This window comes from Ciconia boyciana, chromosome 19 (assembly GCF_034638445.1).
Source record: "Ciconia boyciana chromosome 19, ASM3463844v1, whole genome shotgun sequence".
Lineage (NCBI taxonomy): Eukaryota > Metazoa > Chordata > Aves > Ciconiiformes > Ciconiidae > Ciconia > Ciconia boyciana.
Window position 1 is genome coordinate 980,117 of NC_132952.1, and position 16,584 is coordinate 996,700.

Consider the following 16,584-nt stretch of genomic DNA (forward strand, 5'->3'; position numbering starts at 1 on the left):
CCCAAAGCCGACTCAAAATATTTATGTAACCTCGGTCATTCCCTTTTCCCCGCTTTCCTGCCCTGCAACGGGGGACGCTCGAGGCCGGGGGGGTCTCTGGGGTGGGGGGTGATGCTTTGGGCCATCACGGTGACCTCTGCATCCCGGGATGCTCGTGCAAGGGAAGCGGGGACGGACGGGGGTCCCTCGGCATCCGGCGGGCGATAATGACCTCCCAGCCTCGTTAAACCGCCTGCCTCATTAAGAAAGGGACCCGGTGACACCGTGCATCGTCCACTTGGGGACCACCACGGTGCGACCCCCCACCACGCTACGGATGCTCGCAGGGAGGTGGGAGCCTGGCGCTTCTGCAAAGCCTTTTTTTTTTTTTTTTTTCCCAAAAAGCCTTTTTTTCCGCAAAAAGACTTTTTTCCCCAAAAAGACTTTTTTCCCCCAAAAGAAGCCTTTTTTTCCCCAAAAGCCTTTTTTTGCCCAAAAAAAGCCTTCCCCCCCTCCCCAAAAAAAGCCCTTTTTTCCCCCAAAAAGCCTTTTTTCCCCTCTCCCAAAAAAAAGATGTTGCCTTTTTTTCGGAGGGATTTAAACCAGCTGGAGGCCGCAGGTACGCGGATATGAACCGGCTCCGGGCTCGGCTCCGCTCACATCAGAAAATATCCGGCTTCATTGTTCGGGGCGGGACGCGCCGTGTCCGTGCTTTGTTCCCTTGGGACCTTTTTGAACCGCATAAACATTTGCAGAGCCCGAACGCGCGGGGAGGCGGAGGAATTTTTTCTGACACCCCCCCCCCCTTATTTTTGGGGGCTAAATGTAGCTTTTTGTACCTTCAGCGGGAAATTTCCGGCTGGAAACCCAACCCTGAGCGTGTTTTGAGGTTGAATGGTCGCCCCGCTGGGTGGAAACAATACGGATTTTTGCTTAAAAGCTTTTCCTGCCCGGTTCCCCAGAGCGCTCAGGAATTACACCCCACCAGCATCATCGTGGCGCGGTGCCGGCGGGATGCACGAGGAGCATCGGGGCTCCTGGGTCTTGGCGTCGCTTGGATTTTTTGGGGAGTTCAATGCAGAGATGCGGAGCCGGGGATGAGGGGTGGGATGCGGGATGGGGTACCCCGAAATGAAGCCACATCTCCAGGGGCAAAGGGTGCTGGAGGTTTGCTTGATGGGCATCGTCTTATCGCCGTGGTGGGACCTGACGGGGACCCCCTGCCCCACCTCTGCTGCGGTTGATGATGTCATCACCCAGGGCTGCTTTTTTGGGCGGAAAAGGGCACGGTTTGGGTCTTACACTGGTCTGAAGTGGTTTTGGTGTGGGCAAGGATGGTCCCAGAGCACCCTGAATCCCGGGAGGTCCTGGGGAAAAAAAGGAGGAAAAAAAGGGAGGGAAAAAATAAAAAAGAGGAGGAGAAGGAGGGAAAAGGGGAAAAAGGGGGGAAAAAAGGGAAAAGAGGGGGGAAGGGGGAAAAAGGGGGGGAAAGGGACAAACCCCGCCTCACCCAGGCCTTGTCCAGGCTCGGCATGGGAGGGAAGGCATTGCCCCCTCGTGGCAGCAGCCACGAAGCCCGAAGTGGGGCTTCAGCCATGCCCCAGCCCGTGGCACGTCCCCCAGTCCCCCAGTCCCCCAGTCCCCCAGCAGGCTTCCCTGGGGTGCCCCCATAGCCCTCACAGCCCCCCCAGTGCCCCCCAGTGCCCCACCATAGCCGTCGTGGATCCTCCAGTTCCCCCAGTGCCCCGCACAGCCCTCCAGTGCCCCCAGTGCCCCCCAGTGCCCTCACAGCCCCCACAGTGCTCCCCATAGCCCCCCAGATCCCCTCCAGTGCCCCCATAGCCCTCACAGCCCCCCAGTGCTCCACATAGCCCCCCAGATCCTCCCCAGTGCCCCCAGTTTCCCCCGTAGCCCCCCAGATCCCCCCAGTGCCCCCATAGCCCTCACAGCCACCCCAGTGCCACCCATAGCCCCCCAGATCCCCCTCAGTACCCCCATAGCCCTCACAGCCCCTCCATAGCTCCTTCAGATCCCCCCAGTGCCCTGCACAGCCCTCACAGCCCCCCAGTGCCCCCATAGCCATCACAGCCCCCCAGTGCCCCCATAGCCCCCCAGATGCCCCCAGTACCCCCATAGCCCTCACAGCCCCCCAGTGCCCCCATAGCCCCCAGATGCCCCCAGTACCCCCACAGCCCTCACAGCCCCCCAGTGCCCCCCATAGCCCCCCAGATGCCCCCCAGTACCCCCACAGCCCTCACAGCCCCCCAGTGCCCCCCATAGCCCCCCAGATGCCCCCCAGTACCCCCACAGCCCTCACAGCCCCCCAGTGCCCCCCATAGCCCCCCAGATGCCCCCAGTACCCCCACAGCCCTCACAGCCCCCCAGTGCCCCCCATAGCCCCCAGATGCCCCCCAGTACCCCCACAGCCCTCACAGCCGCCCCAGGGAGCCCTGCCACCCCCCAGTGCAGGCAGGAGAAGGCAGCACCTGCCCTCCCAAAGCCGGGCGGGGGGGAACCCCAAGTGCCCGCAGGTGGGATGGACCCCCCAAAGCGGGAGGGGGCTGCTGGCCCCGGGCCCTGCCCCCCCCGGGGCTCCTGCTGCCGCTCCCCGGGGCACAAGGGGCAGCCGGGGCTCGGCCCCGCTCAGGGCTGCTCCCCCCAGCTGCAAACCCACGGCTGCCGCGTCGCAGCCCAGGGGTCCCGCTGCAAACCCACGCGTCGCCTTTGCAAACCCACCGGCCCCTATTGCAAATCCGCGAGTCCCCTTCGCAAATCTCAAGTCCCACTTGCAAACCCCGCAGGCCTGTGGCAAACCCACGAGTCCCGCTTGCAAGGTTTCAAGCCCCGCGGCCGATCCCCGTGCCCCCTCTGCAGACCCTCGAGTCCCACACGGAAACCCACAAGACCCCTTGCAAATCCACCATTCCCCTTGGCAAACCCTCGAGTCCCTCTTGCAAGTCCTCAAGCCCCACGTGCAAACCCACGAGCCCCCACTGCAAACCCACGAGCCCCCTTTGCAAATCCTCAAGTCCCACGTGCAGACTCTCGAGTGCCACATGCAAGCCCGCGAGTCCCCTTTGCAAAGTCACGAGTCCTGTTGCAAACCCACAAATCCCCTTTGCAAATCCTCCAGTCCTTTTTGCAAGTCCTCAAGCCCCACGTGCAAATCCTTCGGTCCCTTTTGCAAACCCACGAGCCCCCTTTGCAAAACCCAGCCCCGTTGCAAACCCACGAGTGCCATTGCAAATCCACAAGTCCCTTTTGCAAACCCTCGAGTCCCCTCTGCAAATCCACGACCCCCACGTGCAGATCCTCAAGTGCCACGTGCAATTCCTCGAGTCCCATGTGCAGACCCGCGAGTCCCCTTTGCAAATCCTCGAGCCCTGCTGCAAATCCTCAAGCCCCACATGCAAATCCTTGAGTCCCTCTGCAAAGCCACGAGCCCCGCATGCAAATTCCTGAGGCCTGCTGCAAACCCTCGACTCCCGTTTGCAAATCTCAAGTCCTGCTTGCAAACCCCACGAGCCTCCTTTGCAAACCCACAAATCCCTGTTGCAAACCCACGAGTCCCGTAGCAAACCCCCGAGCCTCACTGCAAACCCACGAGTCCCTCTGCAAACCCACGAGCCCCCTTTGCAAATCCTCAAGTCCTGTTTGCAAATCCTCGAGGGCCACATGCAGATTCTCATGGGCCACATGCAAATCCTCGAGCCCCCTCTGCAAATCTCACATCCTGCTTGCAAACCCCCAAGTCCCGCATGAAAACCCACGAGCCCCCTTTGCAAAATCACCAGCCCCTTTTGCCAATATTCAGGGCCTGGTTACAAATCCTCAAGCCCCACGTGCAAACCCTTGAGCCCCCTTTGCAATCCTCCAGTGCCACGTGGAAACCCACAAGTCCCCTCGCAAACCCACGAGTCCCTTTGAAAGCCCCCGAGTCCCGTTGCAAGCCCCCAAGGCCCGTTGCAAGCCCCCGAGGCCTGTTGCAAGGCCCCAAGGCCCGTTGCAAGCCCCCAAGGCCCGTTGCAAGGCCCCAAGGCCCCTTGCAAGGCCCCAAGGCCCCTTGCAAGCCCCCGAGTCCCTTTGCAAGCCCCCAAGGCCCATTGCAAGCCCCCAAGGCCCATTGCAAGCCCCCGAGCCCCGTTGCAAGCCCCGAGCCCCGTTGCAAGCCCCCAAGGCCTGTTGCAAGCCCCGAGTCCCTTTGCAAGCCCCCGAGTCCCGTTGCAAGCCCCCAAGGCCCGTTGCAAGCCCCCGAGGCCCGTTGCAAGCCCCTGAGGCCCGTTGCAAGCTCCCGAGTCCCTTTGCAAGCCCCCAAGGCCCGTTGCAAGCCCCCGAGGCCTGTTGCAAGCCCCCGAATCCCGTTGCAAGCCCCAAGGCCTGTTGCAAGCCCCGAGTCCCTTTGCAAGCCCCCAAGTCCCATTGCAAGCCCCCGAGCCCTTTAGGAGCAGATATTTTTATTTCCAGGCTGGGGTGGTGTGGCCGAGCTCGCGGCATGGCCGGCACCTGCGGCCCGGCACCCTTCACCCTCGCCGGGCTGATTTGCCCACCCGCCGCCGGGCGGACGGGTCCGAAGCCCAGCTCCCGCCCCGGCCTCGGAGAAGCAGGGACGAGCCCCCCAGGCTCCCTCCAGCCCCCGGGAACTCTGGGGGTGACCCGCCGGGGGGGGGGCTGCAGGCTTCTCAGGGGCACCCCAGGTGAAGAGGTGTTAATTAGCCCACAGGTGACGAGGGGCGATTCACCGCCCGCACTGCAGCGCCCAGAATCCCTTCTGCAAACCACGTCCCCGCCGGTGCCATCGTCCCCGCGGCGCGGTGAAGCGGGTGGGTGACGCCGCGCAGCCGTGGGGACGCGGGGACGGCGCGGGGCCCCCCAGCACGGTGTCCCCCGGCGCCTGCCCGGCCCTCGGCGCCCCGGGAGCACCCGGGGTGACCCCGGGCAGCAGGGGGACACAGGGACCGGTGCCACCACCCGCATCCCCCGGCCCTGGGCACCCCTAGGAGCACCCCAGGGTGGCCCCAGGCAGCACCGGGGACCGGTGCCACCGTCCACTCCGCCGCAGCATCCCTCCGGTACCGGCCGCGGGCATCCCCGGGAGCACCCGGGGTGACCCCGGGCAGCAGGGGGGACAGGGGCAGCGGTGCCACCACCCCTCCCGTGCAGCATCCCACCGGCACCATCCCGGGCACCCTCGGGAGCACCCCCGGGTGACCCCGGGCAGCACCGGGGGCCGGTGCCACCTCCCCCCGCCCCGCGTCCCGCCGGTACCGGCCCCCTCCCCTCGGGGCGCGGGGCTCCCCCTCCCTCCCTCCCTCCTCCCCTCCCTTCCCTCCCCTCCCCGTTGCCATGGCGACCCCGCCCCCTCCCCTCCCTCCCCTCCCCACGTTGCCATGGCGAGCGCGAGCGGCGGCCGCCGTCGCGGCGGGCGCGGGGCCCGCTGGGCGTGTCCGTCGGGGCGGGCGGGGCGGTGATTGGCCGCCCGCCCCACGTGACGCGCGGAGGAATGCAAATGAGTTATGGCATCGGGCCGCCGCGCCGCCGCCTGAGGGAGGAGGGAGCGGCCGCGGGCCCGGCCCCGCCGGCACCGGCACCGGCACCGGGACCCCCCCCCTCCCCCGCCCGCCCCCGGAGGCGCCTGGGCCATGGCCGTGGCCGGCGGGAGCCGCTCCGCCCGGGCCGCAGGTACCGCGCTTGCCGCCGCTACCGGGCCCCGGCGGCTTTGTCTGGGCCGGGCCAGGGACGGGGAGGGGGGGCGGGGTGAGGGGGGGCCGCGCCGCGCATGCGCCCCGGGACCCGCCGTGCCTCAGTTTACCCACCCGGGCGCCCACCGCCGCCCGCCCGGCCCGGCTCAGGCCCCAGCGGTGTCCGTGTCCCCCCGCCGTTCCCCGCCCCCCCCCCACTCGTGTTTCCCCCACCGCCCCCCATCATCTCGCCCCCGACTTTGCACCCCCTTATTGTTATTCCCCCACCATACCCCCTGCTTACTATCGTATCCCACCCCTCTATTCTGTCCCGCCCCCACTCGTGTTTCCCCCAACCACCACATCCCCCATCCTCTTGCACCCCTCTCTGATTTTGCACCCCTTATTGTTATTTCCCACCCCCATATTCCACCGCTTACTATCCTGTCCGACCCCCTCTCTAGCCCAGCCCCCACTCGTGTTTTCCACCCCCATCATCACAGCCCCCATCCTCTTGCACCCCCTTTCTGATTTTACACCCCCTTATTATTACTCCCCCCACTGTCATACTCCACTGCTTACTATTACATCCCCCCGCTCTCTGCCCCCCACGCCATCCCGCCCCCACTATGATTTCCCCACCCCGCCATTATTTTGCACCCCCATTTTGGCCTCAGCTCGGGGGGGTTCCAGCTCCGCGGCTCCTCCCCGTGCCGGCTGTGGGACCCCCCCACACACACCCCCCGGCCACGGTGGGTCCTGCCGTCACCCAGAGGTGCCGGAGTTCTCCCCCTTTTATTTTTTTGGGGTGGGTTTAATGGGTTTGGGGGGGCTGCAGGGGTCGGCAACGCGTTTCCTCTGTCACCTGTGGCTCAAAAGCGAGGTCCCCCCGTCTGACACCCCAAAGTCCACGGGAGTTTGGTGCGGGTGAGGACGGGGGGGCTCGGACCCACGGCGGGTGGGTGGTGGGAGCTGCCAGGGGCTCCCTGTGCCGTGCTCCGCCCGGGGGGATTTTGGCTCCGGCTGGGCCCGGCGTGGTCCCTCCGTGTCTGTCACTGCGGTGGCCCCGTGTCACCTCGATGCCACCAGGCTCTTCTGGGGGAAAAAAAAGGTCCGTGGCCGCTCGGTGAGGAAAGGCGCTTCCCAGAACTTCTCCGGCTCGTGGGGGACACGTGCCAGCGGACAGGCCCGAGGCTGGGAAGCGTCACGGGCCACACGCAGGAATGCCAGGCGAAGCAGCGGTGGGGACACGTGGTGCCACGCCCGCGGACACGTGCTCCAGGGCATTGACGCCCTCAGGGGACGCGACCCCACGGGCCACCGAAGCCGGGGACGTCGCTGCTGCCGCGTCCCTCGGGTGCCGTGCTGGGGCTGGAGGTGGCTGGCATGGTTTGGTGGGGCCGTACTGTGGCGTGGCCACCGAGGCCACCCACCGTGGCCACCGAGGCCACCCGCCGTGGCCGCTGTCCATGGTCTGTAGCGCCCGGCACCGCTGTCCCTGGTCCTGCCGTGGTGGCACCCGTGGCAGTGGCACCCATCATGGTGGCACCCACGGCGGTGGCACCCATCGCCTGGCAGCGCAGGGGCTCGGCAGGGACGGGTGTCACGGGCGGGTGACCAGAGGTCCCTTGGCTTGCACGGGGCCACCGGAGCCGTGGCCACCGCACGGGGCCACCATGCACAGGCATGTCGGTGGCCACGGAGCCTCAGGGCCACCGTGGTCGTGGTGGAGCTGCCACAACCCCCTGCGGCCTCCACAGCACCTGGCCCTCGGTCCCTGTCCCGTCCTCCCGTCCCTCCCCTTCCTTCCGTCCCCTCGTCCCTCTTCCTTCCGTCTGTCCTTCCTTCCGTCTTTCCTTCCCTTCGTCCCTTTCCTCTGTCCATCCTTCCTTCCATCCCTACGTCCATCCGGCCTTCCTTCCATCTGTCCTTCCCTCCCTCCCTCCGTCTCTTTCCGTCTGTCCATCCTTCCTCCCTCTTGTCTGTCTGTCCCTTCCCTCCTTCCTTCCGTCCTTCCCTCCTGTCCTTTGTCCCTTTCCTCCTTCCATCCGTCCTTCCGTCTGTCCTTATTTCCGCTGTCCGTCCATCCTTCTCTCCCTCCTTCCATTCTTTCTGTCCATCCTTTCCTCTGTCCACCCTTCCCTCCCTTTCCACCCATCCTTCTGTCCATCCTTTTCCTCCTCCTGTCTGTCATTCTGTCTGTCCTTCCATCCTTCCCTTCATCCCTTTCCTACTTCCATCTGTCCTTCTGTCTGTCCTTTCCTACTTCTGTCCGTCCTTCCCTCCCTCCCTTGGTCCCTGCTTCCTTCCATCCCCTTCCTGCTTCCTTCTGTCCCGTCCTCCTTCCGTCCGTCCTTCTCTCCTTCCCTCCTGTCCTTTGTCCCTTGCCTACTTCCCTCATTTCCTTCTGTCCGTCCGTCCCTTCACCCCTCTCCTCCTCCTGTCCGTCCTTCTGTCCATCCCTGCATCCTTACCGTCGTCTCTCCCTTCCTCCCAGCCGTCCCTCTCTCTGTCCTTCCTTTTCTCCTTCCCTTTCCTCCGTCCCTCTGTCCATCCATGCCTTCCCTACTCTGTCCATCCTTCTGTCCATCCTCCCTCCTGTCCCTCCTCCCCTTCCCCGTCTCCCCCCGTGCTGGGGGCTCCTCCCGCCCTGCCCCTCCCTCAGCACCCGGGGCAGGATGCGGCCCCGGCCCCCTTCACCCCGGGGGGCTGCGGGGACCCGCTGACCCCCTCTTTGGGGCGGGGGGCAGATGAACCACGGGGCCTCCGCCGTCCTTCCTCCATCCCGCCGTCCTCCTCCTCCTCCCCCTCCGCCGACATCGGGGGGGCACAGCCACGGCCCCCCGCAGCCGGGCTCTGGCAGGCCGGAAGCAGCGGGCAGGGGGCCGCGGCCCCCGGGACCTTTGAAGTGCGGCAGGAGGGCGCCCGGCCCCGGGGGGGTTTGGCCCTGCCGGAGGTGCCAGCTTGGGCGACCACGCGGGTGCCAATCCCCCCGCACCCGCTGGCACCCGTGGGTGCACGCCGGGGTGGGGGATGCTTTGCCCGGGGAGCCTTCAAAGGGAGGGGCTCTTGGGGGGGGGGTGTCTCTTCCCCATCCCCCACACACCGGGGGGATGCAGCAGCCCCACGCGCCCATCGGCACGGGCACGCCGGCACCCCGGCCGTAACCCTGCGCCGAGGCTCAGAGCAGACATCGGGTGCCAACTTTGGGTGCCCCCTCTCACCCCTTCTCGCCCCCCCCCAGCTCTAGCCTGACCCCCGCCGCCTCACGGCGCCCCGGCAAACCGCCATGGAGAACGAGCAGCTCCCGGCACCCCCGCCCGCCAGCAGCGCCGGCGGCACCGCCACGACGCCCAGCAGCACCGGCACCGCCCGGCCACCCGCTCCCCAGATCTCCGTCTACAGCGGCATCCCCGACCGCCAGACCGTCCAGGTACGATATTTTTGGGGTGGGGGGGGAAGTTGGAGGGCGGCGTTTTGGGGTCGGGGTGCAGCCCGGGGACGTGTTTGCACCCCAAAAGGTGATCCAGCAAGCGCTGCACCGGCAGCCCAACACGGCGGCGCAGTACCTGCAGCAGATGTACGCGGCGCAGCAGCAGCACCTGATGCTGCAGACGGCCGCGCTCCAGCAGCAGCACCTCACCAGCGCCCAGCTCCAGAGCCTGGCCGCCGTGCAGCAGGTACGGGACGTCGCCCCGGGGGCACCCGTGGGTGCTGCGGCGCGGCACGCGGGCGACGCTCGGCTTTTTTCCTCAGGCGAGCCTGGCGGCCAACAGGCAGAGCGGCTCATCGGGCGGTAACGGCGCCCAGCCGGCACCGGCGCAGCAACCCACGGTGAGTCCCCCGTCCCCTCCGGCACCCATCCCGCCGTCGCCCACCCGCCGATCCGGCGCGGCACCCCAGCCTTCCTCCCGCCGCCCCGTTGCAGATCAACCTGGCGACGTCGCCGGCGGCCGCGCAGCTCCTGAACCGGGCGCAGAGCGTCACCCCCGGGGCCTCGGGCATCGCGCAGCAGGCCGTGCTGCTGGGCAACGCCGCCTCGCCCGCCCTCACCGCCAGCCAGGCCCAGATGTACCTGCGGGCGCAGATGGTAAGGGGCGACCGCCGCGCCTGGCGCCCCGCCCCAGGGCGCCGTGGGGCGGCCGGCACCCGTGGGGCGCTCATCGTCCCGCCGTGGGGTGGCCAGGACCCGTGGGGCGCTCATCGTCCCGCCGTGGGGTGGCCAGGACCCGTGGGGCGCCCGTCTTCCTGCTGTGGGGTGCCCATCACCCCGCAGTGGGGCAGCCAGACCCCATAAGGTGCACCTGACCCCACTCTGGGGTGCCCACACCCCAGAGGGCACCTAGACCCTATAGGGTGCCTCCCGCCTCCATATAGGGTGCCCCCTGCCCCACTGTGGGTACCTAGACCCCACAGGGCACCCACAGCCCCGTTGGGGGGTGCCCAAGCCCAAGAGGGTGCTCTTTGCCTTTGGGGGGCGTCAGGACCCTATGGGGTGTCCCCCACCACACTGGGGGTGCCCAGGCCCCATAGGGTGCCCAGACCCTATAGGCCGTCTGTCCCTCGGACCCCCCCCGGCACCGGAGGTCCCCGGGGACGCGGGTATGGGGACACACGTGTCACCCCACCCGCAATCCCACGCCCCACACGCGTGCCACCCCATAGGGACACGGAGGGGGGGACACACGCATGGGGTGCCACCCCCCACATCGGGGGCCACGCACCCACTCTCTGTGCCCCCCAGCTCATCTTCACGCCCACGGGCCCCGTCAGCGCCGTCCGGCCCGAGAGCCCCGCGCCGGCACTGCCGCCGGCACCGCCGCCTGCCCCGCCGCCCGCCGCCCCCCAGGTGAGCCCCCCCACGCCCCCGCTCCCCCGCCAGCCCCCAGAATCCCCGCCCGGGACCCCCCTAACCCGCTGCCGTTGCAGGTGCACAGCCTGGCCCTGCGCCCCGCCGGCCCCCACCTCCCTGCCCTGGCCATGAAGCCCCCGGTGGCCCCCGCCCCGGGCCGGCCCCCGGGGCCCCCACCCGACCCCCCGCCGAGCACCTCAAAAAAGCCGAGGGGCCCGATGCCCGCACCCACCCCCTGGCCCGCGCCGCCGCCCCCGCTGCCGCCCACCCGCTCGTCACCCCAGGTAAGGTGCTGCACCGTGGCGGGGGGCAGGGCACCCGTGGGTGCTGGGGGAGTCACAGGGAGGGAGCGGTGCTGGGGTGGGACGTTCGCTCTGAAACCTAACGATGGGCCTCGTGGTTTTCTTGCCTGTACGTGGGACCGGCAGCCCTGTATACCCGCTTCCAGGACATGTCGCCCCCGCCTCGGGTGCTCAGAAAGTCGGGGCGAGGTGAGCAGGGTGGGCGCAGCCCTCAGCCGAGCAGCCTGTGGGGCGTTCACTCTGAAACCTCATGATGGCCGGCCTGGTGTTTCCTGTACATGGGCACCCTGCCTGTATTTGGGACCTTGTGGGTCTCGAGGGTCTCGGCACCTGCAGCACCCATAGGGTCCTGGGGCCCCGTGGGGTGAGCCTCTGCAGTGGGGTGCAGGGTGCCGGAGCAGTGAGGGTGTGGGCCAGGGGACCCCACGGGGTGACGGAGCCTGGGGACGCTGTGCTGGCACTGCTCCCAAAACAGGGACCTCCCCCCCCTCCCCCCGGGACAGCCTGAGCCCAGGTTCCTCCCACAGCAGCAGCGGGAGCTGGCAAAGCTGGGTGTCAGTAGGCACCAGAGTGAACAGATGCCAGCGTGAGGAGCAGCCTCGTGGGGGGCGGATCCCAGGGGTGGGGTCCATAGGGGCTGAGGTGCCGGTGACGAGCGGGGGGTCCCTGTCCCCCATCGCTGTCCCTGCAGCCTACGCCCCGCTGCAGCCCCCCCAGTTCCTGCAGCAGCCGCCGAAGCCGGTGCAGCCGCAGCAGCAGCAGCAGCAGCAGCAGCAGCAGCAGCAGTTCGTCATCCAGCAGCAGCAGCAGCAGCTGGCGCCGCGCGGGCAGCCCCCCCCGGGCCCCCCCGCCGCCCCCCAACTCCAACCCCTGCCCCCCGCCAGCCCCGGCCCGGCCCCCCAGCCCAAAGCGGGGGTCCCCCAAGGAGCGGGGGGCGAGGGCGGCCCCCCCAACGGTCACCCCGGCTGCCACGCCGCCCCCCGCAAGTTCCAGCACGCCTCCGCCGTCATCCTGCAGCTGCAGCCCGCCGGCGCCACGGTGAGGGGCGTCCCCCGCACCCCGCACCCCCGCGGCACGCTTTGGGGGGGCTCGTCTGCGCGCGGGGGGAGAGGGGTGGGGGTGCATGGGGGGCCGGGGGGCCCGGTCTGCGCACACGCGTGTGCGAGCGTGCGCGTACCTGCGCTGCGCGCGGGGGTGGGGGGGGCGCAGGCGTGCCCGATCCCCGCACACGCGCGGTCCACGCGTGTCCGCGCGCAGACAGGCGTGTGCGCGCGCGGCAGATCCCCGCGCGTGCCCGAGCCGCGCACGCGTGCTCCATCCGCGCGCCCGACGCGCGCACGCGTGTGCACGCTCGTGCCGCGTCCCTGCACCTACGTCTGCACGTGCGCGCCGGACCCACGCACGCGCGTGTGCGCGTGCTTGATCCGCGCGCGTCCCATCCGCGCAAGCCCGCGCACGCTCGTGCCGGATCCGCACGCCCGCGCACGCCTGTCTGCCCCGGGCACGCGTGTGCGCGCCTGACCCTCGCACGCGCGTGTGCCCCCGCCGCCGCAGCCCCCACTCGGGGTCCCCGAGGGCGCCCGCCGGGACCCGCTGCCCGCCCCGAGGAGCGCCGAGAGCCCGCCCGCCGCCCCGCCGCAGCCCCCCGCCCTCTCGCCGCCCGCCGCCCCCCCGGGCCCCGACACCCCCGAGGGCGAGCGGCCCCCCACTCACGGTAAGCCCCACGCCCCCCCACGGGCACCCACTCGCGGGGTGGAGCTGCCCGCACGCGCACGCACACACACACGTACCTCCCCCCCTCCCCGGTGGGCCGCAACGGCGGGAAACTGAGGCACGGGTGGGCGTGCGGCGCCTGCGGGGCTCCGCGTGGGGCGGGGCTGCGCTCCGGCGCGGGGCCCGTGAGCCCACGGGTGACACGGTGGGGCGGGGGGGTCGGGCCGAGTGCAGGGTTCCCCCTCTGGCTGCGGGGGGGGTGGGGGGGGGCGCGGCGTGTCCCCGCCGCGTTGCCCCCCCCCCCACGCGTGTGTCGCGGGGGCCGCCCACCCCCACGCGTGGGCAGGGGAGGGGGCCCAGGCTGCTGGGGGAGGCGTGGCCCCGCCCCGAGGCTCCGCCCGCTGGCGGCGTGGGCGCGCGCGCGGCGGTGGCCAATAGGGGTGCGGGGGGCGTGCCCGGCGCCAGGCCCCGCCCTCCCCGCGCAGCCGCCGCCGCCGCCCCGGCCCGGCCCGGCCCCGCCGCCGCCGCCGCCGCCGCCTTTGTCCCCGCTCCGCCGCTGCCGCCGCCGCCCGCGCCGCCTTTGTCCGCGCCATGGGGCCGCCGAGCCGCTGAGCGCCGCCGGTGAGTGCGGCCCGGCCCCGCCCAGACCCGCCCCGACGAGGCTCGGCCTGGTCCGGCCCGGCTCGGCCCGGCGGGGCGGCGGGCGCTGACCTCACTTCCGCATCCGCCCCCCCCCTCCCCCGCACCCCCCCCGCCCTCCCCGCCCCGTTCCCGGTCCCGGCTCCGCAGCCGCGGCCCGGGCGCAGGTAGGGGCGGGGGGGAGCGGGCTCCGCCGCCGGACAAAGGTGGTGGGGCCTACCGGGGCCTAGCGAGGCCTTCCGGGGCCTTACCGGCACCAGGCGGGCCGTGCGGGGGCAGATGAGGCCCTGCTGGAGCGTACTGGGCCTTACCGGGGAGGCGGGGGCTCGCCGGGGGAGATCGGGGCCTTCCGGGGCAGATGGGGCCTTACCGGGCTCTGCTGGGGCCTTACCGAGGTGTTCGGCGCCTTTACTGGGCGTACCGGGGCTTACTGGGCGTACCGGGGGGGCTCCTCGGGGCCTGCCGGGGCGCCCGGGGGCTGTCCGGGCTCCGCCGGCGTCCTTCGGGGCTCGCTGGGCCGCACCGGGGGGGCCCGGGGGCTCTCTGGGGCCCCCCCCGGGGACACGCGAGGGCTCTCGGAGGCGTATCGGGGCTTACTGGGACCCACTGGGCCGCACTGGGAGCGGCGGCAGCTGCTCTCCCCCCCCGCCCCCCCCTTCCCGAGGCAGCCCAGCTGTATGGTAATACGGGCCCCGGCGTCACCGCCGGCGTCACCGCGTCCCCCGTAGCCGCCCGAGGGTCCCCCTCCCTCCGGGGCTGACGGCCGCCCTCGCCCCCGCAGAGCCGCCCGCCGACCGCCTTCATGCTCAGCCCCAGGCCCTCGCCAGCGTTCCCGGCATGACCTCGGGCACCGGGAGCTCTGCCTCCACCGTCGCCGGCGCTGCCCCCCACAATGGTGAGAACAAACCGCCCCAGGCCATCGTGAAACCCCAGATCCTCACCCACGTTATCGAGGGCTTCGTCATCCAGGAAGGGGCAGAACCGTTCCCGGTAACGTATCCCCCCCTCCGCGGCCTTCTCGCTGCTTGCCGGGCTGGATTTCTGCTTTTTGGGGTTTTTTTGGAAGGGGGGGGAGGGGCGGGGGGGACACCCACTAGTGTTTTTCCGTCACAGGTGGGGCGCTCCTCGTTGCTGGTGGGGAACCTGAAGAAGAAGTATGCGCAGGAGCTGCTGGCTGAGAAACTCCCGCAGCAGGACAACACCACCACCACCGACTCCGAAATGGAGGAGCCCTATTTACAAGGTAGCGCCCGGCCCCCCCGAAGCGATTTCCCCGCCGAGCGGGGTGCGGTGGAACCCCCCACCCCCACCCCGAAGCCGGGTGATGTTTTGGGGGTCCCCCGCGGCTGAGCTGGTTGCGTTTCTCTCTCTGGGCGTCCCTCCGCGCCCCCCAGAATCCAAAGAGGAGGGGAACCCCCCCAAACTGAAGTGCGAGCTCTGCGGCCGCGTCGACTTCGCTTACAAATTCAAGCGCTCCAAGCGCTTCTGCTCCATGGCTTGCGCCAAGAGGTAACCCCGAACCCCCCCGCAGCCCCCGGCAGGATCCGGCCCCCTCCCTCACCCCTCCCCCTTCCCCTCCCCGCAGGTACAACGTGGGGTGCACGAAGCGGGTGGGTTTGTTCCACCCCGATCGCAGCAAGCTGCAAAAACCCGGCGGTCCCCCCCACGGCCGCCGCCGGACCTGCAAGGGGACGTTGCCCACCCTCAGCAAAGATACCAAGAAGCAGGTGAGGGCAGGGGACGGGCAGGATTCGTCCCCGAGTCCGGGGGGACGCACGTGGGTGGGCTCTGAGGCCGGTGCTGCTCCGTCCCGCAGCCGCCGGTTTCTCTCCCGCCGGGTTCGGTGCCTCTTTCCGTGACGGCGTCGTTGCAGCTCAACCACAGCCAAGAAGATTCGAGTCGTTGTTCGGATAATTCGAGCTACGAGGAGCCGCTCTCCCCCATCTCGGCCAGTTCCTCCACCTCCCGCCGGCGGCAGGGCGAGCGAGACCTGGAGCTGCGCGAGATGGAGCTGCCCGACGTCCACGTCCGGGACCTGGCCAGCATCGGCCATCGCTTCTTGCCCAGCGAGCCCAGCAAGTGGAACGTGGAGGACGTCTACGAGTTCATCCGCTCGCTGCCGGGTGAGGAATATTCAGGGACGCCCCCGCAAATATTTTGGGGGGGGGGAAGTTGGGGTTTGGGGAGGATTTTCTGAGCGCGGTGCCCTCCCCGCAGGCTGCCAGGAGATCGCGGAGGAGTTCAGGGCGCAGGAGATCGACGGGCAGGCGCTGCTGCTGCTGAAGGAGGATCACCTCATGAGCACCATGAACATCAAACTGGGGCCGGCCCTCAAGATCTACGCCCGCATCAGCATGCTCAAGGACTCCTAGAGCCGGTTGGGGGGGGGCACCCACGGATCCCCCAAACCCCTGCCCAGCCGTGGGGAGGGGGCTGGGGGGGAGCCACTCCTGAGCACAACTGAGCCCCGGGGCGGCCCCCCGACGCCCCCAGGGGTGTGTATATAGCCCGTAGCTATAGCGGCCCCCCGTATGGGGGGGTCACCCCCCTTCTCCGGCAGGGAGGGGGGGTCCCCGCGTCTCCCCCGTGTCCCGTCCCCCCCCTCCCCAAAACGGCAGGGCGAAGCAGGACGATTGCCTTAACGTGTGCCCCACCCCCCACCCACCCCCCAGCAGCCGGGATTTGGGCTACCAGCCCTGGGGGGGTGTTAGCCCCCGGCGGCAGGGGGGTGTCTCGGGGTGCCCGGGTGTGGAGAAGGAGCCACCCCCCCACCCCACCCCATGCTGGGGCTGGTTTGGGGGCACCGTAGTAGAGGTCGGTGGTGGTGGGGGCCCTCCCCCCGGCAGGTAAGGACCCCCCGCCCCCGGCCACCACGGTCTTTTAAGAAAAGAAAAGAAAAAAAGGAAAAAACACAGGGCCCCACCCCCTTTTCTCCTGGTTTTTTTTTGTTTTTAATAAACACTGAAAAAAAGAAAACCTCGGGGCCCCCCCGCTTCTCCTCCCCCCGCCCCCCCCCCCTTCCTGGGTAAACTGAGGCAGCACCTTGGGGGTGTCCCCAGGTGCCACCGAGGGTGGTGGGGACAGGGCTGGTGTCACCCCCCGCTGCCCTCCTGGCCTGTGTGACCCCGGCGTGCCCCCGAGGGGGGGTGGGGGGCGGAGGTGTCCCCACCCCCCCCCACGCCCGCTCCCCCCTCACCGGACCCCCCGGTGGAGGGGGGACCCTCCGCACCTGCAGGGTGACCCCGGTGCTCGGGGACGTGGGGCCCCAAAGGACGTGAGGTGGGGAGGGGACACCCACCGTGGTGGCACCTCGTGATGGTGTCTGTGGTGAGATGTCCCTGGAGCTAGTGGCCCTGGTGACGCGTCCTTGGGGCCTGTGGTGAGGTGTCCCCGCAGCTGGTGACCGTGGTGAGGTGTCCCT

The 16,584-nt window shown here is 69.4% G+C and overlaps 1 protein-coding gene and 1 long non-coding RNA gene across 2 annotated transcripts; one reads left to right on the forward strand and one right to left on the reverse strand.

The window, feature by feature from the left end:
- Positions 1-565: 565 nt before the first annotated feature.
- On the reverse strand, positions 566-13,792 carry LOC140661582 (uncharacterized). Its single transcript, XR_012045817.1, has 3 exons — positions 13,555-13,792; positions 6,523-6,752; positions 566-1,346 (listed from the first exon to the last, which is right to left on the reverse strand). It is a non-coding gene; the product is annotated as an uncharacterized lncRNA (long non-coding RNA).
- On the forward strand, positions 5,486-15,794 carry PHC2 (polyhomeotic homolog 2). The gene is given in 17 exon segments (XM_072883915.1): positions 5,486-5,658; positions 8,902-9,090; positions 9,179-9,337; positions 9,414-9,491; positions 9,586-9,747; positions 10,402-10,506; positions 10,587-10,695; positions 10,698-10,793; positions 10,938-11,000; positions 11,503-11,849; positions 12,366-12,525; positions 13,945-14,153; positions 14,277-14,406; positions 14,558-14,672; positions 14,749-14,890; positions 14,980-15,286; positions 15,381-15,794. Coding segments are annotated over 16 exon segments (2,481 nt in total). The 5' UTR covers positions 5,486-5,658; positions 8,902-8,946; the 3' UTR covers positions 15,536-15,794.
- The last annotated feature ends 790 nt before the right edge of the window (positions 15,795-16,584 follow it).